Source organism: Oculina patagonica, chromosome 12 (assembly GCF_052425735.1).
Source record: "Oculina patagonica isolate OP01 chromosome 12, crgOcupat, whole genome shotgun sequence".
In the NCBI taxonomy this organism is placed as follows: domain Eukaryota; kingdom Metazoa; phylum Cnidaria; class Anthozoa; order Scleractinia; family Oculinidae; genus Oculina; species Oculina patagonica.
Window position 1 is genome coordinate 33,090,185 of NC_135769.1, and position 21,454 is coordinate 33,111,638.

Sequence of the window (21,454 nt, forward strand, 5' to 3'; positions counted from 1 at the left end):
TCGCTAATACTAGAGTGAAAACAGCATTCAGACCATCAAGAGCCAAAGTTATAATTGACCAATTGAATCCTGATTCATGACCGAGCATCGTTCCCTTTGGTAGCGTCATGCTGTCGTTTGCGTCGAGATGTAACGGAATACAATGAACAATGTCTCTGCAGTATCAGAGACAAAATCAAATAAAAATGACCACAAAGACACAATCATCGCAAGAATCCCTTTATTTGTTTTCATTCTCTCAAGCTTGTTATAGTAAAGAAGCTTACACCTAAGGCTATGTTCAATGTATAACATAAATGGTTCTCCATTCTGTTTTGCAGTCTTGAGATGCTTGAGTACTTGTCATAAATGTTTGTGTCTGACTGAAAAGAAAAGAAAAATAAGGAATAACAAATGCAAAACTGCATGTCACTCTGGTTGCAAACGGCGGTTATACTCCTCGCGCTCCGCAGCTACCAGGGCCGTACATAGCGGGGGAGCAAGGGGAGGGGGTTCAGTTGCCCCCGCCAGGAAAACTAAAAAAAAAACTAAGACAACTAAAGAAAAGAAAAAACTAAACAAAAAACCTTAAGAAAACGTAAGGTGTGCGGAGTTTGCCCCCGCAGAAAAAAAAGTCCAAGGTACGGCCCTAGCTACGGCGATGAAATGAGGTGCCCGTTAGGGCTTATAGCTGCGTGCTAAGAGGATATGATCCATACGACAACTTAGCACATGCTGGCTATAGCAAGGTTTCTGGCGTAGGACCACAGCAATCTCAAGGGGTTTCTTTAATTTTCCCTTGAACATTCTTAGTTCAGGTAGGAAAGAAGCTAGTTGGGGCGTGCGTCTCTAACGCTGAGCATAAATTGAGGTCAAGTAGTCGACACAAATTACTGTTAAGCATGATGAAAATGATCAGTTTTTACTTTATAGTTTATTTTTGTGATGAGGAAAGTGACAGTCGAAGCTTTCGTAAGCGACCATCCTCGGGCATTCGAAAAAGTGGTCGTACCTAGCGCTAGTCGTGAAATAAAAAGAGGCAGGTCGACTACCAGAGCTTTAAGAAAAGATAAAAAGCTTTCTTCTACTTCAGGCAAGATTAATACTCTTTCTGATCTCCAGCGTAAATAATCTTGAACTTTTTATTCGGAGCCGATCTTTATCAACCAACATCATTAGGTAATGTTATTTAATGACGACTGGATAAATGTGATCAAGTAGTGCATACGTTATGTAAAGTTCTGACTAATACGAATCAGAATATAATCTTTGACTGATTACTTATCTTTAGGATAAAAACAGGAAAAGACCTCGTGGTAATTCGCGAAGGTGATCACGGACGCTTACGGGAGCGTTCGCTTAAGAGACCTTTTAATTATAGTGGAACCCCGATATAACGATCCTCGATATAACAATATTCCCGATATAACGATGAATATTCTATGTCCCGGCAAAAGTTACAGTAAAATGTATGGGACAGAACCCCGATATAACGATCTTCGATATAACGATATTCCCGATATAATTAACGATGAGAATTTAGCGAACCGAGCGTAAAATCTTCCCCGATATAACGATATTATCAGTACACTGTCACATTTTATTTGCAAAACATCGAATTTAATGCAATAACATTACAGTAAAGGGGTTATCTCTAACGTTTCTGACAACAGCTTTATACGATGATATACGAAAATGATACTGTATTTTAAGTTTCTTTATCCAGTATGTTTGGTTTACCCCGATATAACGATATTTTCGGTTATTTTACGGAGATATCGTTATATCGGGAGTTTCGATATAACGATATAATTTTACTGCTCCCTTGGCATATCGTTATATCGGGGTTCCACTGTACAGAGTTTGAGTGACAACTCAAACAAGGTTTCACAATGAGCTGCAGTGGTGGTCGTAAATAGAGCTGGTCGCTGTACTTTCAAATTGTCAGAAATTTTATACAGTCGAAGCTCTCTTAACGGACACTCTTGTAAGAGGACAGCTCTACTTACGGTCGCCTTGTTTGTAACCCCGTTTTAACTCCCATACAAACTCTGTATTTTTACATTCTCGTAAGCGGACATTCCCGTAAGCGTTAGCATTAGCATCCTCTGTATCATTTTTTTTTTCAATCAACTTCACATCGCCGTTCGTCACAATGATTTTACAGTAATTACAGTACCATATTATCCACGTCCCTCCGATTATTGTTAGCTGGGCAAGCTCCCGTAAGCGGCCATCTATCCCCTTCACCTCTAGTGGTCGCATACGAGAACAATTCTCGTAAGCGGCCAGCTCCAGTTACGGACACTTTTTTCGCGTCCCGAGGGTGTCTGCTTACGAGAGCTTCAAATGTAGTAAAGGTACAAAGGTAAAAAACTCCAAAGACTTGGGACCGACTGGCCGCGCGTCCCCCTGATCACATGAATCGCTAACTCGTTTGTCAGTGTGAGTTAACTTTTACTAAAAATCAAGCCATGTAACACCATTTTATTTTGACTCCTGCAACTCATTAACCGGGTCTTACTCAGTTTTGCGAAAACGAAACAAGATATATACATAGTAGCTCACCTTCCTCTAAGCTCTTTTGCATCGCTCTTCGCATTCTTCCTTTGTCTCAAAGTTGTTTTCATTGCCCATGCATCCTCCATAAATGAATTGCTCGCATTCTCCAGAATCTTTGTTGTAGTAAAATTTTGGAAATGCGCCTCGACATTGGCCTACTACTTTAGGTAATTCACAGATTGAAGAATCTTTAGGCTTGTTGGCTTGGGTCATCACTGAAACAACACGAGAGACAAAAATGCCTGCGATTACTGGCTACATAGGTAGAAGTTGACGGACAAAAAGTGACTTCAAATTATCACGGGGACAGCAGGGAAACAACCACAAAAAAGGACGTTGGCAATACTTGTTATAGGTATAGCACAAAATAAACATGAGAACCACTGACTAAATACTACATCTATGATCAAACGACTCCTGGGGACTGGGACCGCTTTCTCCCAAGGACTGGTTGATGTTTATACAGGATGTCAAAACAGGTTCCCGCTTTATCTCATATCGTTGTGCTATCGAATTGCGAGGCTAAATACCGTAAAATTATAATAATAATAATAATAATAATAATAATAATAATAATAATAATAATAATAATAATAATAATAATAATAATAATAATAATCACTTCTATAGCGCTATTTAGCTAATCTTTCATAGCGCTTTACAATCACTATGCTAAAAAATAAAATTCCGGTTATAGCCGCCCCCCCCCCCCCCACCCGCTTATAAGTCCCCCTCCGCTTGATGAGCATACGGAACATGTTGCTTTATTGTGATTTTTTAACTTAAATGCATTTTTCGATTAACACTAGTACTACCGTGGCTCGATTCGAAACGTTTTTTTAATCGGCTTTTAAGCCCCCCTTCCCCCGGATATAAGCCCTGTCGTTTATAAGCCCACCCAAAACCGCTTACGAAGTTGTATAAGCCCAGCAGGGCTTATAATCAGCATTTTACGGTAGTTTACAAAACACAGCATCTAAACGGGAAAAAAGTTGTTGGGAGATGAAAGTGTATTAGCCCTTAATGATGATCTAAAGAGACTATAGGAGAAGAAGCCAAATGAAGAGAATAAAATAGCATAATTCCATCGACGTTTCTTCTCTTGTCGTGATTTCATTGGTTCAAAAAGTAAATAGTAATACCCGTAAAATAACAACAGCGTATTATGAAACGTGTACAGCAGAAAATACTGATTTTAAATTTGTTGAAAAATTTTAGAAGCAGGCGTTAACTATCCACCTAAAGCATTTCATTTACTATTCCGGCTGAGTTTTTACTTAAGAATTTGCAAAAAATAATGTGAAAAAATAAAGGTTTCTACAATGATTTTCATGGTTATTAAAATTTTATCTTTGTAATGGACCGATCAAGCGGGGATGTTTCGGTTCTTTTGTTTTGTTTTCTATTTTTTCAGTGTTTGTTTCTGTTTTTCAAGCGACACAGTTGTAGAAATAACTTGGAGCAGAATCAAATTCGGTCTTTTTCGAAATAACAAATGACTGTCAAGTGGCAGATGGCACTGAAACTACGACAATTCTCGCTCATGCTCTACGACTAACACTCCTCTCATGTGGTTGCAAGAAGCGCCAGTCGCAAGCCAATTACGAGAATTAAAAGTTCAAAGTTTAAATTCGATCGCTCCTTTCTTCTTACTGAGCATATACAAAAGATTATTTGGTAGAGAAAAACTAGCAGTTACCGAAATTCTTAAGACTGGCATTTTACCATCACCTAGTCTCGCTAGTCAAAACACAGTCCATTCGTTTAAGACATGAAATAACTTCCCGGCGCTTTCAAAATATTCTCAACAATCACTTTTAACTCTTTACGTCCCAAGATTAAAATCATTATTTTCTGTTTGCCGATTTTTATGGTAAGTTTTAATATCAGTTGTAATATAAAAATGCAACATCGCCTCGTTGGCAATCTGATCTTAAGTCTTTGACGATATAAAGATATTGTGAGCAGATAACACATTTTGATGTATTCTGTACTTACCAATGAGAAGGGTAACCAATAACCACACGGCTTTCATCGTCATTGCGGCCCCGTATTTTGAATCCTGAAACTTTGAAAGGACTTTTGAGGTGATAGAACTGAGTCTATATCGTAATGATGTTGTAAGCGCTTTTGACAGAAGGATTATCCTACGATGGAACAGACCAGAAATGGGAGGAACATACACCATGAATCCACATGTGACATTTCCATGACAGCTAGCAAACTTAAATTCTGCTCAGCTTTGTTTGGAGAGCAATTATCTACTTTATTATTTTTCGATAGACTTGGGCCTCGTTGCTTGGGTGGTGATTAACAAGTTGGAAAAAATCAGTCGGCTATATAAGTGCACTTTTGGTACGTTACTGCTTTGGCGGCATATACCGTATTTATTCGATTAAACGCCACCCTCGAATAAACGCCGCATTTTAGAGCAGAAATATTAATAAACGCCGCATCACGATGCGGCGTTTATTCGTATTATAGACTCAAAAAGCTAATGCAGTGAAATATCAAGTTTGAGCAAGCCTAAAATAGTCCTTCTATTGACATTTTTAAGAGACATTTTATTATTATTTATTATTATTTTCCTTGATGATAACAATTTTTTAAGGTATTGAAAATGGCTTTTGAGACAAGTACTACAACATGTTCCTGTTTTCAAAGTTCAAATGTTCAGTTACCATGCTGTTGTTTGCAAGAAATAAATCGAATTTAAAATAAACGCCGCCTTTGAATAAACGCCGCACTGGAATCGCGAAAAATTTAATAAACGCCGCGGCGTTTATTCAAATAAATACGGTAAGGCGGGTTTGGTCCGCGCAGCCAGTGGCTTGTATTTTGGCGAGACGAAGTGAAGGTAAGATGCCAGAAACAAACCTGATATGTCGATAAAGAGTACCAACTGGTACTTATTACCGTACAACCACCCGGTTCAATTTCTCTATGCGCGCAAACTAGATTAATTCAGTATTTTCCTTTGAATCAGAATATGTCAGGCAGACGTTCCTTTAGCCCGTATTTCAGCCGTAGAAGAGGGCTGACATTCAGCCGGCTAACGTTCCTCACTCTTTCTATGTGATTTGGCCGAGTGCTAGCATTAGGTCTAAATACTAGTCAGTGACTAGTTGTAGTTTGAAAATGACTACATTTCAGGTTTAATATCTATTATCATAACTTAAATACTCTTCCCAATCAAGACTCATCAACTAATCCGATGTAGGGAAAGACCTCCTCGTTGGTAGTACACGGTTCGCTTGCTATTGTGGGACTGACGTACACGGTTCGCTTGGCGTTGTGGGCCTGATGCTCCCCCGCGCTCCCTGTTTTCCCACCTTACCGCCTTTACCATCCGGCCGACTGGCGCCTGGGGACGAGGCAGCGCGTCATAAGAATTTTGCTACAAAAAGCCTTGAACTAAGAGAGAAACTATTTGATCCGATATTTGACGTCACAACTCTCGCTCTCCCAAACTCCTCATACGTGTTCGCGACTCGAACGAAGTCCTATCTCAACAGGACACGGAAAAGAAATCTATGCACAAAAGCATTCGACGAAAAATAATTATTATTTTCCCAAAAAACATTTTTTTGGCATTGCGTTCGCCACAGGTGTAAGGTAATCACAGATTGCAGCAGAGAAAAACAAACAAACAAACCAAAAAAACTTTTTTTCTTTCTTTTTTTATTGCTCTGACTGCAATGCTGCTTTGAAACGTAAAAAACTAAAACTTGCACCAGCCTAAGGCACTCCAGGATAAATCCAATTTCAACTCATCATAGGATGTTATGGGTTGAATTTGAATTTTACGAGAAAACGAATTTTCGAATCGATCTGAATCCAGATATGGGTCATATATTACTGGAATCTTTAATCTGCATCTGATAGTGAGGTGTCACTTTTTAACGGTGTTTGTAACCATTCTGAACTGAGGTGAGTAAATGATGGCCGTGAAAGACGTGAAAGCTCAGCCTCAGCATTAATGATTTGCCAGGCTTGAAATGCACTGTTGACTTTACAACGTTCTTTCAATGTAACTACATCACACCAGAATCAGCAGCAAGAACATACATTTTTAATAGCCTCTTAAATTACGTCAGCACAAAACATGCACAATTACAGGTATTCCATGTGTGATACACTGAACCGTCGAATTTAATGTTCGTTGAACTCTCAGCATCCCATCAACACCATAGTAATAATGGTTGTCATTCGCTGAAAGTTAGAGTTTTGTTTAACCTAATTTTAATGTCTTATAAACTTGGTATCAGTTCCGGGTTTAAACTCTGCTAATTCCAGAAACTGCTAGAGATCGTCATTTTGAGAACCTGAAAAATAAAACGATAAAGTGTTTAGTAGGCCCTATAAAGGAATTCCTCTCAATGGTTTGAAAGAAGAAATGCTAGAACTGCAAGGATAAATGTAGTAAATTTGAAACCATGAGCATTTCGCTGCTCCACTCAGCCAGTTGAGATAGACATCGGATGAGCTCCGCCACCCTGCCAAGGAAAGCCAAAGGAGACTTTGGAAAGGCAGCTGAATGTGTAATGAGAAACCCAGAGCCAGACCTTGTTCTACTTGACAAGCGAGAGAAGCCTGAACTGAAGGGAGTTTCATTTCTTGACCGCTTACAGTCAAAACCTCTTGTTTACAAAACGTAAGTTTTGAATGGATTGAGTGATGGACTCGAGTTTCGAAGTCGAAAGTGATTCGCGTTTGCTTTGAACACGTATTACGCGATCATTAATTGCAATCAGACCAATCGTGACTTGCTCACGCACGTTTTCCCGCACTTTGCGCCGGCTACACGCACTTGCTTCTAGTTTTGATTGGTTCACAAGATTGTGTGTATCCTTTGTGATTGGTCAGTATGATAACTTTGCTTTTGGTTTTAAAGGGACATGGTCAGCATTGTCACGATATTTTAAGTCATTTTTGTCTCGTGTCGTCATGACGACGTTGTCATGACGACACGAGATAATTGTACAGGGGGATATTTTCCCGCCATGTCAATATTTTTCTGATTACTTCCAAATTGAAGGAAACCTCAAAAATAATAGTTGTGTAATGTAGGAAAACAACAAAGGAGTAATCAAAACCCGAAAATAACCATGGATGGTTTCGTCTGACGAAGATTAAGACGGATTACGACTGACAAACTTGAAAAAACTTGCCAGTTTTTTCAAAATGAGTTGGCCGTGACTGAGATCCTTTAAGATACCAAATTCACTCAATTAACACTCAATCGTTCTATACACAGAAAATAACAATTTGTAATACACACCTGTTACTGACCTCCACAAGCCGCCATACACTCTTTGTCTGTATCAAATCTGTTGTCATTTCCATCACATCCTCCATACGTGAACGATTTGCAGGATTTTGAACTTGAGTCATAATAGAACTTCGGAAAGAGTCCCCGACAAGGTCCTGTTTCTGGCTTTAAGGAACACCTTCCACTATCTGCCGCCTCAACACTTCTTGTGTTTCTTGATACACCTACATAGAAAACAACACCTGCGATAGTGTCACGGAGAGAATAGGAGAAAAACATGTCTCTACAAAAGGACGGCGCGTCAAGTTTTACTCAAAACGCTAGTGTGACTGAGGTGGACATGCTAGCTAAATTTAACTTGACTAAACTACATGTAAATTGAACTAAATAACTAACTTACAAAACTTTGATTAAAATTGTCAATTTATCGCATGATAACTGCAGACGGACGGCTGATGACATCTGTTCTTCGACCCACACTGGGAACAGTTGATCTTCTTCCCCCCAATACAGAACCGCCCTTATACAATGAAATGTCCATGTTTTTGTTACTTTTGTTTCTACATGCATGTAAAGCTGATTCAGAAAATGTCCTAACCTCTAAGATAGCTCCAATAAGTTGTAATTTAAGTGATAAATTTGGAATTTGGCTGACTTATTATTACTTTGAGAAATGTTCAAACGGAAAGAACTGAACCGATATCCTGTAAGCCAGAACTTGTGCCTGCCACTCAGTCACTTCACAGAGTTGTTGAGTAGGAAAGAGAAAATCACAAACACCGGCCTATTTTGCTTGTAACAGCTAATTTAAAGTTTGAAGTCGCATTGTACAAGTCTCCATAAACTGTCTACAGATAGTTGTTGCTGTAATTACTTTACGAGAGAATTTTGCTACTTTAGAGAATTCTGAGTAATAAAGAATAATAAGAGGTTGGTTAATAAAGAAAACAAAGAAAACAATAGATTGTTTGATACTCCAACATTCAAGATAACACCGAGCCCGTCCCGTGTACAAAGTACGTACATACAACCAGAAAGAAAAAAATTGAAATATTTTTCACCGTGCTGGAAACTTGCGCAGTCAGTGGCAAATTTTAAGTAAACTTTCAACCGCGGCCGGTTAATGTTTGTTCAGGCTTACGCGACAATTATCGTGGTTAAACAAAAGGGTGAATTGATCGAAATTAAACGTATTCAGATTTACGTGTGTGTTATTTTGCATGTGAGAAAATCGTGCTTTAAAACATGCATCTTTTACCAGATTTCATCCGAAGACACGGAGTTTAACCCGTATAAACTCGATTCCACGGAAAAAAACAAACTATTAATTATATTCCTTCGAGCTACTTGTAAATCTCGGTAAATTCAGTTTGTGAATATATTATTATATATCTTTCAATCCGAATTCACAAATTAACTGCGATCCGAATGCATGCTCAGAAATCTGTAAATGATGATATGAAGCCCCCTTTCTTATTTCGGAGCCCCTTATTTCAAAGTCATAAACTGATGTATGTAAGCAGTGGCTTCAAATGAACATAACAATGACCATAGAAGCTTTTACCTAATGGTGAAACTATGACTTTATCTATGACAAATGAGTGTAGCAGCGTCGAACCGAAGCAACAATATCTGAGTGTATTTACGAATAGTTCCATTCGATACATTTGTAAGCCACTATTTTAGCTTTGAGAGAGCACTAATGAACAGTATCCTTACCTGCCACTAGTAAAACGGCTACCACCAAAACCGTTTTAACAGATACCGACGAAAGTTCTTGCATTGCGTAGCGGGGAAAATGGCCAAACTCGGAAATATTTCACTGCCGAACGTTTTAACTCCCGCTCGATAGAAAATTTTTAATAACACAAACGTGTAAAATGAACAGGTCTGCCGCCTTTTGTTTGTCTATTGAGGCCATATATGGAGCATCACCTTCAACGAATAATTTTCGGTATTGAACGTTCACGTTAAAACAATGAAACAGCTGTCGCGCGCAAAAAGCTGAGCAAAGAAAAATTAAATGACTATTTGAAAGGTTTAGTGTTAGTTTACATTGTTTAGTGCTTTTGCAGGCGTAGTTGTTACGAAAGCACTTTGTGCGAATATGGCTTTGAGTCGCGAAAAACACAACAAAAGCAAGATACGGGAATTAAAACTAAATCCTGAGAAGAAAACAAATCCTAAGATTGTTTAGAAAGCGCTTGCCTCAAATACATGATCGATGAGTTGTAACATTTTTGGGACTCATTTTAAGTCAAACAAACACTCAAATACGACGCCAAATATCAGAAACATTACAGACTGCAAATATCACATAAAATGTATAAATTAATGTGAAAAACGGAGTAATTTTCATTTAGTGTCCGCCCTTAAAAATCAAACAACTTTGGGACGGTGTAGAAAAGATCGGCAGCATATAATTTAGTTGCGCACGGTTTTATCACGTTTACTTACATGACCTTACACCAGTTTTATATGGTAGCGTTGATTTAAGTGATGCCGTTCAAACATATATTTCAAAACCAAACTCAGCTTTCAGAAAGCTTTTAAGATGTCAAATAGTGCTGCCTTTTCATATGCTAAGAACATCTGAACTGCATGTGACAGTTTTAAAATTGATCACGAGGCCTTTTAATGACTTGTCTTAGATGAAGTTGTTTGTACATTTCAGGTGCGGATTTGGCAGCAAATAAGAACAACTTAAGGGTTTTTAAGGAAAAATTTTTTAAGACCGTAAATACTGACAATTTAATCTGTTAACATGGTTAAGACCACTTGAGGGAGGGGGGGGGGGGACAAATCTGCCTTGAATCCGCTGGCTCGGGCGATCGAAATTTTAAATTAGTTCAGGAAAATTTTCAAGGCAGTTATTTATTCAAGCATGGGTAATGAAATGTTTTACTATTATTTTCAGTTTGTCATGGTTATTTAAGCAATGGAAAAAAATAATTGTACTTTAAGCGCTCTGTACATCTGTACACTTCGTTAAGTGGAAATCTCGATCAAAAACTCGGGAAAGAATGTCAAGCCCGAGTTAAGGGGTGATGGGGAAAGACAATGTTATCCTTTCCTTGCTTAGCGAGAGTGGGAATAGCTCACTCTATTCCCTTGGCGGGTCAACTTTATTATTTACTACACACTTGATGATTTCAACATTGCTGATCCCAGTAGTGGGAGGCCATGGGTTCGATTCCCGTCGGGGACTCAGAATTTTTCTTTGTCCCATGCTCGTGTCATGTTGAATACTTCATCTTCATTATTTATTACCGAGCTTAAAATTTACCATCTTTTTTATTTACTACAAACTTGGTGAATTCGACATTGCTGATCCTAGCAGTATGCAGGATGCGTGTCACTTATCAACCTAGTAAAATGGCCCAGCTCACAACGAGTCTCTCGTAGCTCAGTTGGTTAGAGCGCTAGCGCCCAACCGGTATCTGGGAGGCCATGGGGTCGATTCCCGTCTGGAACTCAGTTTCTTCTTTGTCCCACGCTAGTGTCATTGTTAAACAATTCATCTTCATAAGCTTAGAACTTCTCTCCCTCTTCTCTCAAAAATTATTTCTTAATAGACTCTTAATAGCATGCTAGACACCTCGATTATCTATGCCGGTAAAATTTTTGAACTGAAATAGTTTACGCTTGAGCACTGAACACAGGCCACCGTTAGCAAGCAATCAATCAATCAGTCAATAAATCGTATTTTTGCGACTTTTAATAAATTCAAGTCAAAAAATGAAATTTACTAAGTGACAGACCTAAGTGACAGATTATTTTTTTTGACGGAGGACCGCGACCGGGCAATTACCAAAATAACTTCTACACAGAAAAGCTAAAAAAAATCGTACAAGCGGAGCCATGAGAAAAAAAAGATAGAAACGTCTTTAAAAAAGAATCTTGCACAACCTGAAGGTGAAAAAAATATCTTGCCCAGAAAAATCCCCTACCCCCTACCCCCTCAAAAAAATAATGATCCGTCCCCAAGCTAACATAGGAACCAGGCTTTACCGACCGGCATCATCGCTGAGGTAGCGTGACTTAACGGACATTCCTCAGAGTTTTTATTTCAGATTGGATCCGCACCTAACACTATCATATGCATAATGGAGGCTAAAACGTTATCTCCTTTTTGCAAACAAATTTCAAAAATTGGAACTCTTTCAAGATCAAGGACATCGAAGATGCGATATGTGCTCCTGATACACTGATATTCTATTTTGGTTTTTAAAACACGTCGGTTTGATTTTTCCACTCGCGCCATTTTTCAGTGCTTTTGTAATAGGATATATAATATTTGTGTATTTGTACGTTCCCTTATGAGCTTGCTCTGTTGTTTTGAAATTTCCCGTCTGTTTTCTCGTCGTGGAAACAAACCTGTGTTGTCTTCAGAGCCAACGATGAAAATAAGTTAGAGTGAAAGTTGGGATTTGTAACGAATCAAAGTATCGCCTGAAAACAAGGCTGTCCTTTCGCACAGGAACCTAAAAAAGAACATCGGAATTGGTAGTTTTAGCTTGTTTGGAGGAAATATTATTAAACTAGCAGTCCTTTTAGATAATATAAATACATGTATGTATTTTAAAAAAACGCGTACCGCAGGTTTGGAGAATACCGCAATACTGCAATTCAAGTTTAAAATTACCGAAATACCGCATGAAGTACTGGCCCATACTGGAAACCCTAGTGTTAATAATAATAATAATAATAATAATAATAATAATAATAATAATAATAATAATAATAATAATAATAATAATAATAATAATAATAATAATAATAATAACAACTTTATTTAATGAGGGTTACACATTACAGTTGAAAACTGAAAAACCTGTGGCCCTCCCCTAGGGCCACAGGTACTCTCAGTAATCACAAACGTGGTCTAATTGCTACTTTTTCATGTTGTTGTTTTACACAGAATTAATAAAATCTGTGTCATTGCTAAATGTCTGATGCTCAGTTTAATGTTTGCAAATCGATTAGTTCAATAAACTTCCGTGTGCGCCGTTAAGCACTGAGACTTCGCACGCACTGCGGACCTTTTTTCTCAGTTGTCGCTAGTGTTTCAGTTGCATTAACCTTACGTTAACACAGTCGCGATTGAGAGAGCAATTAAATTTAAAACTTTGCCCATTGTATATCAGTTTTCCAATTATTTTTTAGTCACTAGCTAACGTGAAAATTCTTTCATCACAAGCTGCTATTTGCGGTTTTCATTGCTCCGGGGGCTAATTTATCAACACGACAATTTAAAACTGATCCAATCAAACCGCACACAATGATCACTAATAAAACGGGTCAAATCTGCGACCCTTGCAAACCAAACAACAACAGATAGATCTTTCTAGAAAGTCGAAAGAATTCGGAAAAGCCATTAAAACATAAAGGAAATGTAATAAAGGAAACAAAATTTATGTGTTGCAATTTACTGCTACTGTAGACATGTTTTGAGCCTGCCGGATGACCATACAGACTTCTGTAACAATCGTGTTCATAAACCCGTGTACAATTATTAAACGTTTAATTATATGTGCGTCTATTTTAATAAATACATGTCGTTAGTCGATTGTTATTTAAAATTTTGTTGCGCACGAATCTTTCTCGTCTTATTGTACTCTACAATAAACATAACTTTCGTCTTTTGTGCTTAAACGAAGAACGAAGGCTACAACAATATTATAAAGAACGGCAGACCTTATTGTACCTTATTTGTACAAAGTTATTAGATTCTAAAGAAACTTTTTGGTTGTCTTAGAACTTGGAAAAGTGAAGGTAAAACTTTAAAGAAAGCTTAACTTTTAACATCGCTTTACACCGAACGAGATGAGCATCTAATTATCGATAATTAAGTTTTTGCAAATCCCAGTCTTAATTTTCATAAGGAACTGATCTAAGAGCCTGTCAATTTTACAAGTAAGTTCTAATACTGTATTTTTATTACGAGGGAAAAGCGAAAGACCTGTAGACCATACAAAAATTATTTTTTCGCGTGTACGGGCATTACAACAACGAGAATTGTGTTAATGCGATGGATCGAAGCATATCAACTCTCTTTTGTCTTAATGTTCTTCCAGGCATAGCAATGGTTCTTTTTTCAATCTCATCGCAAATGGCATTACGGCGCCTCATAAGAGATGGGCTTGGAAGACAACACTTCACGTCATCACTGACTCGGGCTACAATCCGCGGATAACTGCATTGTTCACAAGATCCAGAGCTACACAATTTAACATTATTAGGTTTTTGTGGCGTTTGAAAGCCATTCGGCTCTGTCACCGAGCTTGTTCTCCTCAAGGGATTAAAATCCGGTTTTCCTTTTGAGTTCCAAGCATTGGAAGATTTGTTTATATCGATGATTTGAGTCTGTTCTGCGATGTCGGAATTGCTGCCCGAGATTAGAAGCCATCTTGTTTCGTCGCATATGTTCTTCCTAGTCACTAAGCTCCTGCGGCTTAGTAGACTGTGGCCTTTAAATCTGACGTTCATATCCTTTGATTACCTCAAACCAAATGAGTAAAATCCAACAAATAATTCAGTTAGAGTGACTGTATTTGGAAGTTGAGCTGTCGAAGGCTCGAAGACAGTTTGTTTACTAGTGACTAGTAAGTCACAGCCGATCAGTTCAAGGAAATGGTAACAATCTTCTTCCCACAAAACTCCGCAACTTTACGTAACCTCAGACTATTGCTTCCAATGTAGCTTAAGCTTGCCCAAATACAAAGAATTCGGTTTGGTGAATGTGACTCGTAACTTTATATGAGCAAATATCCTGCAGTTGGCTGGAGGTTATTGATATAAGTGACCTTGAATTACCACAGTAAGCGTCTTTTGATGACCTGAAACGAAAAACTGAATCAATGCCGACTTGTTGTTGTCATCGTATGCATTTCAAACATCAACAAACAGGCCCCGGCTTCCTTACAAAGTCAGATAAAAGATAACTTAAGATGTTCTTATCAGGGAGTAACAATACAAAATCACACTGCATTTACGTAAGAAGATTGATAAGTTTGCCCCTTGAGGTTGCCCCGTCCTGCCGACAAACAGCGTTCTCATAAAGAACGAAAACTTACACATTGAGTAACGTGCCTACACAAGCTTTTTGTTTTAAATGATTACCAGTGGTACAAACTAGCTACTGCAAAACAACACATGATCCTGCCCTTGACTAGGTGATATTGTCGATATTAGTGAGTTATTTAAACCGCGCGGTATATCAGTGATATTGCATGGTGATTATTACAATGCGATCAGAAATCATGTGCTTGTTTTGTCCCTGACACACACTGAAGGAAATCGTTCATGTCCTAACTGCGTTCCACGACGTAATCAGTATAAATTCAGTAATGATGACTTTCAAGTTCTACTTACCCGAGATGTAATCTTTCGATTTCTTTTGCTGCACAGAAACCTTCACTTGAAAACAACGTTGATACCTGCTGCAAAGCGACAGTGACGTTCCGTTATATTGAATCACGCGAGGGTTATTGCAACAAGTGGCTTCCTTCCGGTGACGTCAACGCGACAATTGCGGTTTAAGTGAAAGCAAGGAAGAAGGGATTTTTATGCCCACATGAAGCTTTTTGTTCTTACTCAGCCAGCTGAAACTGTAATTTTTCGCGCTTGTTTTAATTCATTTTGTTTCTGATAAAAAAGCAATCGCAAAAAACATATTGAAATGCAAATGTAAGCAGCAGATATTTACAAGTTTTCAGGCGTGGCGGACTGATATTGTTCAGGGGGCGTGATTAGGGTGTGACGTCACTGACGTAACGAAAGAACTTGCTAGCCTTTCAGTTGATTTGGAAACATGTTGGCGTTAGACTTGAAAGAGCCACAAACACGTACCAAAAGCTATACCAGATTTGTTATGTGATGGAAAATATTGGTTTTCATGCATTAAAATCCCTATGTTTTCAAAAAAGCTTAGACTGCTTTTATTCCAAATTAGTCAAATTACGAGTTTGAATTTAATAGGGTAAAAATGCGTAAACTTTTCATTCGCCACGTGGCACAGGCTAACTTATCAAATGTCTCTTTTATAAGTAATTAGTGGTTTGCCAGTTAAAGTTAAGGTTTCGTTCGTTTAGTTTTTGTGCCTTTCCTTTTTGATTATCTGAGATTTGGAAAACTTTAATTTCGACTGTGAATACTGGCAACAGATATATACAGGTATATATAATTGAATTTGTCCATTGACAAGAAGCTCGAGGTTTTTGCAGGGTTCAGTTCGGTAAAATGGCCATGGGTGGGCACAGTGTCCAGAGGTTATCTGTCCAAGGCGGAGTCTGTGGTCTGGGACCCATATCAGTAAGTTACCTAGAAAATAACAACAGTTTACTGGCTAAGGTAAGTTATTTTATTTTTTTCTTGCAAGGTGGTCAGGACGATTTACAAGTCTATCACAAGAGCTGTTTAGTGGTCTACTTTATATTCGTGTGATAATTTTTTGTATAAGGATTTAGTTTGTTTCTAGTTGTGAGGAAGTAGTAAAAACAACAACAGCGTCCGTTTGGAAAGTGAACCCATGCAACCGGAAGTCGGATGCTAAAGTAATACCCACTCATGATCAGCCTCACGTTTTTAAATCCGTTATTTTTTTATTTGCATAACCAGCCCGCGAAGTCTGATAAGCATTGTTGTCGCACACTTCCTTGAGCTGGAGATGACATTTTTTGGTCCAATTTTTCTAGAAGCACGTTTTTCGTGCACGCTAGCGCTGGGACGGACATCGTACGTACAATCATTAGATGTTTTCTACATATATGGTGTCTTCTAATAAATTGTTGGTGAAAGCTGAATGTATGGACACTCCACGGTAAAAATTACTGACATAAACAAACAGGCAAGAAGACTGTCACAAACAAACCGACGAAAGGAGTCAGCTCCATCTTATGCATATCAAGTTACGCCCATCCGCTTGTTTGCATATGTCTGATGTTTCAGTCATGTTGTAATTCAAAATCAAACAGCCAATCAAAACACCAAGCATCTGTCCCGGAAGGATATTTAAACCACAACTGCTGGCGGATCCTGGCGGGGCAACATTGAAAAGAGAAAGATAGGATACTACCAGTGATGTCACATACCCCTCCTACCCCTAAAATACGCACATTACACTAAACATGCTCATAACTCCTTACTTGAAGAAACATATCCTTCTGTCCTCTAGCTCCTACCTTACTACACGACTTGTATTTATTAATATTGAATTTCCTTTAAAATTATTAGTAAATAAACTCCTTCAGGCGGCTGGTGTATTGGAGGATAATGCCCAAGGCTGAAAAATTGTCCGAAAAATGAAAAATAACATATGTTGAAAAATGAAAAGGAGCCCTTAATGTCGTCAGCGTAAAATGGCTCGTTTCTCTGCTCAGAGTCCGTGACGCTTAAACAAAATGGGATTCCAAAACGCGTGCAAAGCCAGCGATATTTCAGGGCAGCTTGACATTTTGTCGGACTGTGACCGAGCCCTTGGAATGCCTTTGATTCGACATATCCAAATCAAAATACTTTCAATACTTGGTAAGTCGGTTAACTCCTTGTTCTGTTGTCTTTTCGTAGCCTGCGTTGCAAGCGCTTTCATAGCCGATAGGGCTTTCCGCAGGTTTGAAACATCTTTCGCTTTTTTAAAGCGCGAAAATTGGGGTGAGCACAAAAACTCTTGCACTCGCCCAAATTTTTGCGCCACCAAAAAGCGAAAAATCGCTTTCGAACGGCCAGAAAAGCCTACGGTAACGCTTGCTACGCAGGTTAGTCTTTTTGCTGCTGCATACAATTGCGGCGTGGGAACGTTCGTCTTTTTCCTCAAGCAAGAAATCGAAATACTTTTTGTGGCAGCAAACATCATATCTATATGCGTATTTTAAATTTTTAGCGCAAACCGACACTCATCAGTCTGTTTTTTGGTACGTTGGGAACATGCCCGTTGGTGTTGAAGGCCACTCCCTTTTGAGCGTCAGACGGATTGGAGGGTCTTGTACGGAAGTACGGTGATTTGGTATCACCACACCAAGCGTCACACTTCTTGTAACAATTACTAGTGTAACCAGAAACGAAAAAGCCGGAGTAGAACGGATCATTACAGATCAGCAGCTGGTAGGAGTAAGCTTTGTTTGTTTCCACGCCTTCCCACAATCCAAAAGCACTGGCAGGCTTCCCATAGTTCAACTCGGCCATCATGGGCAGGTTGGATTTTCTTTTGAAGTAGGCCTTGTTTCCAGTTTGGTGATCAATGAAGATAATTTCTGTGAACTGGAAAAAACACGAAGAGAGAAAAGCTGTAAGGTCAACGAAACTCCATAATATTTCTAAGAAGGGCAGTAATTTTAATAGGGAGACATTGGCGTTTTTTAAAACGTCAACACATATTTTGTATGTCATTATTAGTTGACGTTTTTTCTCTATCTAAGAATGGTTCGATGGGCGTCAAAATAATAATAATAATAATAATAATAATAATAATACTTTATTTATATAGCGCTATTTCGATCATGAACATTCAACCCTGAGGGACATTGTCCCTATATGTCCATATATGCCCACGCTATGACATGTCACACGCTTAGTGAACAAACTTTAAATGCAGGGCTGATCAAACAGCTAAGGACTGAGGTTATAAATTTATTTTGGCCCAATATTTCGGTTGAACAAAACCAACCTTCATCAGGGGCATACAATGCTAAGTGAGTATGGAAACAAACGGTAACAAAATTCACATTAACTAAGATGAAAAACCGGTACGTGATAGGCTGATAATAAGAAAACAAAACAAATAACGGTAGAAGATAGAAATAGCATACAACTAACAAGCATAATATATATAACAAGTTTCATCCCGTATATTCATGCCATAGGGTTCATGTGTTTTCCTTTTAGAAATTAAAAACGCTTCTGTGGCTTTGCGGATGCTTTCTCTATGTGAGTTTATGAGTTCTATGGTTCTAGGCTTAGTGTATACCGGTGTATACGTGTAGTTTTAATGCTATATCTGGTCAATCAACTTACTGGAATGTTGTTGCAGTTTGACCTGTACCCGTCACTACCATAAAGAAGTTGAGGGTTGTACGTGACCTCAGTTCTAGGTTTGGCTGTGTCAGCGGTAGTGTAGCACATGGTCCACCCTCCATTGTATGACGTCATATCACAATATGCTTGAAATGCATTTTGGGCGCTTCCTCCATCCGGGTCCAACCAGTACATGCCATCTCCTGTGGAATATCCTTGCTTCTTGATATCCTTACAATCAACTCCTATAACTGATCACATTGAAATATCGAATGTTGGTCCAGCTTTACAACAGCAACAACAAACGGGTCTAAAACTTGTTTCACTTGCAGGTACCTATTGCCGGTCAACATACAGCTATTTCAATTAACGTTGTCGGAAAACCTACGCAATAAGACCGCAATGTGCTGTTGGTAATTTTTGAATAAATTTACCACACTTAACTATGGCTCAGCCCTACACAAATTAAATCACACAGGCAAGTGTTCATGGTACGTTCGCAGGCTAAATCAGTTTAGTTAATAGATAGCTACATAGATAAAGAGACAGACAATTTTGAACCCCTTTGAGAGTGGCAGAACACCACAGACCTGCGCTGGATTTAAGGGAAACATTCTTGTCCAACAGTTGAACCCAGGATTGCCCGTCACAAAACTCAATGTGCATTCCTGACATGCGCAGTAATCCCTTGTTTCCACGGTTACAGCTGGATGAATGTTCATGAACACGAACTTCCTACAAGAAACGCGAAAATTCACAGACGTTTTCATTATATTTGAAACTTCCTTTTTAGGGGAAATATAGAAATAACAATTCACGCGCACTAGGAGGGGAGGAGGTTCACACTTTCGCCGACTCTATAACCGCAAATAAATTTTAAAATTTCGACTAAGAAACAGTAAATTTAATATAATCCAGCTAGAGACAATGAAACAACTCAAATGGGCCACTCGTGAAACTGCGAGGTTTCCTTGGGAGAGGTACAAGGGATTTCAGCCCGCGATTTCGTCGCATATTTTTTCTTAAATAACCTACGTGCAGAATAGAAGACGCCTGCGTGCAGGTTACCTCACAGACCGACTAAAAACAAAGACATTTACCTGATGATCTCGAAGCTTGATTTCTCCGAGCTTCAGAGACTGGCCGTTGCTCTGAAAAAGAACGCTTACTGGACCACAAACGACGCCACTGTATGGAAGAAACAAGCTTAGTTAGACATGGAATTAGCTTGCGTACTGACGTCTAATCAATCAATGTAGATTTGGTTAAACATTTAATGCACAACGTTTCGACACCGTCATGGCATCATTGTCAAGTGAGTAATAAAAAGGAGAAAGTTAATATATTCCGGTTGAGTGTCAAATGTAGTTTCATGTAAAATAAAAAAAAAAACAAGTAATGACGTATTGTTCAAAATTAATAGCTGAATTACAAAGGTGATGAATCTAACAAATACTTTTGCACGGATAGAGTCTGATTGTGTATTGAGTTTCGGTTTTCGCGCGCGGATGAATAACATTTCATAGATAAGATAATCCAACTTTCCCTGACACTTTCACAGGATTGAGAAGTGATTATCTGCACTTACATCTCCTACTTTTTTGCTTCACCCGTGAAGAGAAGGAAATAGCATGGAATACGTTCTTTTCTTTTGCATGGTATATTTATACTTACTTTAGACACAGAGTCGCCAGGCAAAGAATGAACAGTAACCTCAACAGCATGGTCAGTTTATCTCATAAAAAAAATTGGCACATCAAAAATTAAAAGTACGATGACCGTGCGTTGTTTCACCCACTACTGATGACGAAATAAACAGGAAGAGCAGTAAATACGGAGACTTTCTGAAAACGTGATGAAAGTAGTGTAATCTTGTGACCTTATACGGGGCGCTTTCTCGGTATTTCAAAAAGTGAAATTGCGCAACTATCAAGATGACAATGAGTTGTTGGGTTGTTGTTGATCTCTGGGTTCTTTGGTCGGTCTAACCGCAAGTAGTTATTTTATTTCTGTCTAACAAAGCGTATTTTTCCTATCAATGCTTTCATATGATCTCGGCTTGCACTGAAACACTAGTTAGTAAAATTCTCATGTCTTCCGACCCTGTCTCGTTTTTTAGCTAGTGTTCAACATAGGCTGTTTTTTGCTTTCTACCCCTCCCTTCCTGTGTTCAGGTATTGGTAGCTTTGTCATTCCTCGTCCCTACTTGCAGCTTTCTCATTTATAACTTCTGTTAGTTAACGTTTTGGTTTTTTAGTAAAGTTTTGGTGGTAGGGAAGCTCACCCAAGGCTACACTTTCCCACGGTAAGTGCTATAGCCACCCTAGGAAATAGGTCCGGATTTTTTCCAGGATGGAACCATCGTATCATCTGAGCTACATATGACCTCCCAGAGGAGCACCCCTCTTCCGGTCTATCTTAAAGGACCCTAGTCAGCCTCCGCCATTTTTGATGCCCTCGAAAATATGAAAACTGTATGGCGAAGCGAAATCCTTTTGTACTTGAAGTCTGTTTAATTACCTTTTGCAGTTTCACAATGATCTCTTTCGGAGAGCAGAGCATACAGAGCATGGAGCCCTAAGAATGTTTACCACAGAGCCCGGTGCCCCGGCGCCCAGCTTTTATCGGTCT

At 38.7% G+C, this 21,454-nt stretch overlaps 3 protein-coding genes and 1 long non-coding RNA gene across 7 annotated transcripts; all 4 read right to left on the reverse strand.

The window, feature by feature from the left end:
* Window positions 1-203: 203 nt before the first annotated feature.
* On the reverse strand, window positions 204-4,722 carry LOC144631655 (PI-actitoxin-Aeq3b-like). 2 transcript variants are annotated; one of them, XM_078490139.1, is made up of 3 exons: window positions 4,540-4,722; window positions 2,548-2,756; window positions 204-358 (listed from the first exon to the last, which is right to left on the reverse strand). In XM_078490139.1, exons 1-2 carry the CDS (start codon window positions 4,580-4,582, stop codon window positions 2,554-2,556), a joined length of 246 nt encoding a protein of 81 aa, XP_078346265.1. In that variant the 5' UTR covers window positions 4,583-4,722; the 3' UTR covers window positions 204-358; window positions 2,548-2,553. The 2 variants fall into 2 exon arrangements, with proteins under 2 accessions (XP_078346265.1, XP_078346264.1); XM_078490138.1 differs by having other exon boundaries at window positions 204-362; window positions 4,540-4,692.
* Window positions 4,723-6,591: 1,869 nt separating this feature from the next.
* On the reverse strand, window positions 6,592-9,731 carry LOC144631658 (trypsin inhibitor-like). Of its 3 annotated transcripts, none has more exons than XM_078490140.1 (3): window positions 9,533-9,731; window positions 7,834-8,055; window positions 6,592-6,866 (listed from the first exon to the last, which is right to left on the reverse strand). In XM_078490140.1, the coding sequence occupies exons 1-3, from the start codon at window positions 9,594-9,596 to the stop codon at window positions 6,844-6,846; spliced, it is 309 nt and encodes a 102-aa protein (XP_078346266.1). In that variant the 5' UTR covers window positions 9,597-9,731; the 3' UTR covers window positions 6,592-6,843. The 3 variants fall into 3 exon arrangements, with proteins under 3 accessions (XP_078346266.1, XP_078346268.1, XP_078346267.1); XM_078490142.1 differs by having other exon boundaries at window positions 7,834-8,037; window positions 9,533-9,728; XM_078490141.1 differs by having other exon boundaries at window positions 7,823-8,055; window positions 9,533-9,726.
* A 3,476-nt stretch (window positions 9,732-13,207) lies between these two features.
* On the reverse strand, window positions 13,208-15,803 carry LOC144631661 (uncharacterized). The gene is made up of 2 exons (XR_013566788.1): window positions 15,188-15,803; window positions 13,208-14,652 (listed from the first exon to the last, which is right to left on the reverse strand). It is a non-coding gene; the product is annotated as an uncharacterized LOC144631661 (long non-coding RNA).
* Window positions 15,804-17,689: 1,886 nt separating this feature from the next.
* Window positions 17,690-20,638, reverse strand: LOC144631651 (uncharacterized). Its single transcript, XM_078490134.1, has 5 exons — window positions 20,498-20,638; window positions 19,924-20,011; window positions 19,414-19,558; window positions 18,824-19,074; window positions 17,690-18,070 (listed from the first exon to the last, which is right to left on the reverse strand). Exons 1-5 carry the CDS (start codon window positions 20,545-20,547, stop codon window positions 17,690-17,692), a joined length of 915 nt encoding a protein of 304 aa, XP_078346260.1. The 5' UTR covers window positions 20,548-20,638.
* Between the last annotated feature and the right edge of the window lie 816 nt (window positions 20,639-21,454).

Bases quoted from the DNA above. Each gene is read 5' to 3' on its own strand.
- LOC144631655 (XM_078490139.1), bottom strand. From the start codon at position 4,582: ATGACGATGAAAGCCGTGTGGTTATTGGTTACCCTTCTCATTG. The intron at 2,757-4,539 runs GTAAGTACAGAA...GTGTTGTTTCAG, and splicing joins ATTGGTTACCCTTCTCATTG to TGATGACCCAAGCCAACAAG.
- LOC144631658 (XM_078490140.1), bottom strand. From the start codon at position 9,596: ATGCAAGAACTTTCGTCGGTATCTGTTAAAACGGTTTTGGTGGTAGCC. The intron at 8,056-9,532 runs GTAAGGATACTG...ACACTATCGCAG, and splicing joins AGCCGTTTTACTAGTGGCAG to GTGTTGTTTTCTATGTAGGT. The intron at 6,867-7,833 runs GTCAGTAACAGG...TTTATTTTTCAG, and splicing joins GTGTATGGCGGCTTGTGGAG to GTTCTCAAAATGACGATCTC.
- LOC144631651 (XM_078490134.1), bottom strand. From the start codon at position 20,547: ATGCTGTTGAGGTTACTGTTCATTCTTTGCCTGGCGACTCTGTGTCTA. The intron at 19,559-19,923 runs GTAAATGTCTTT...CGTTTCTTGTAG, and splicing joins TCAAGCTTCGAGATCATCAG to GAAGTTCGTGTTCATGAACA. The intron at 19,075-19,413 runs GTCTGTGGTGTT...CAATGTGATCAG, and splicing joins TTCCCTTAAATCCAGCGCAG to TTATAGGAGTTGATTGTAAG.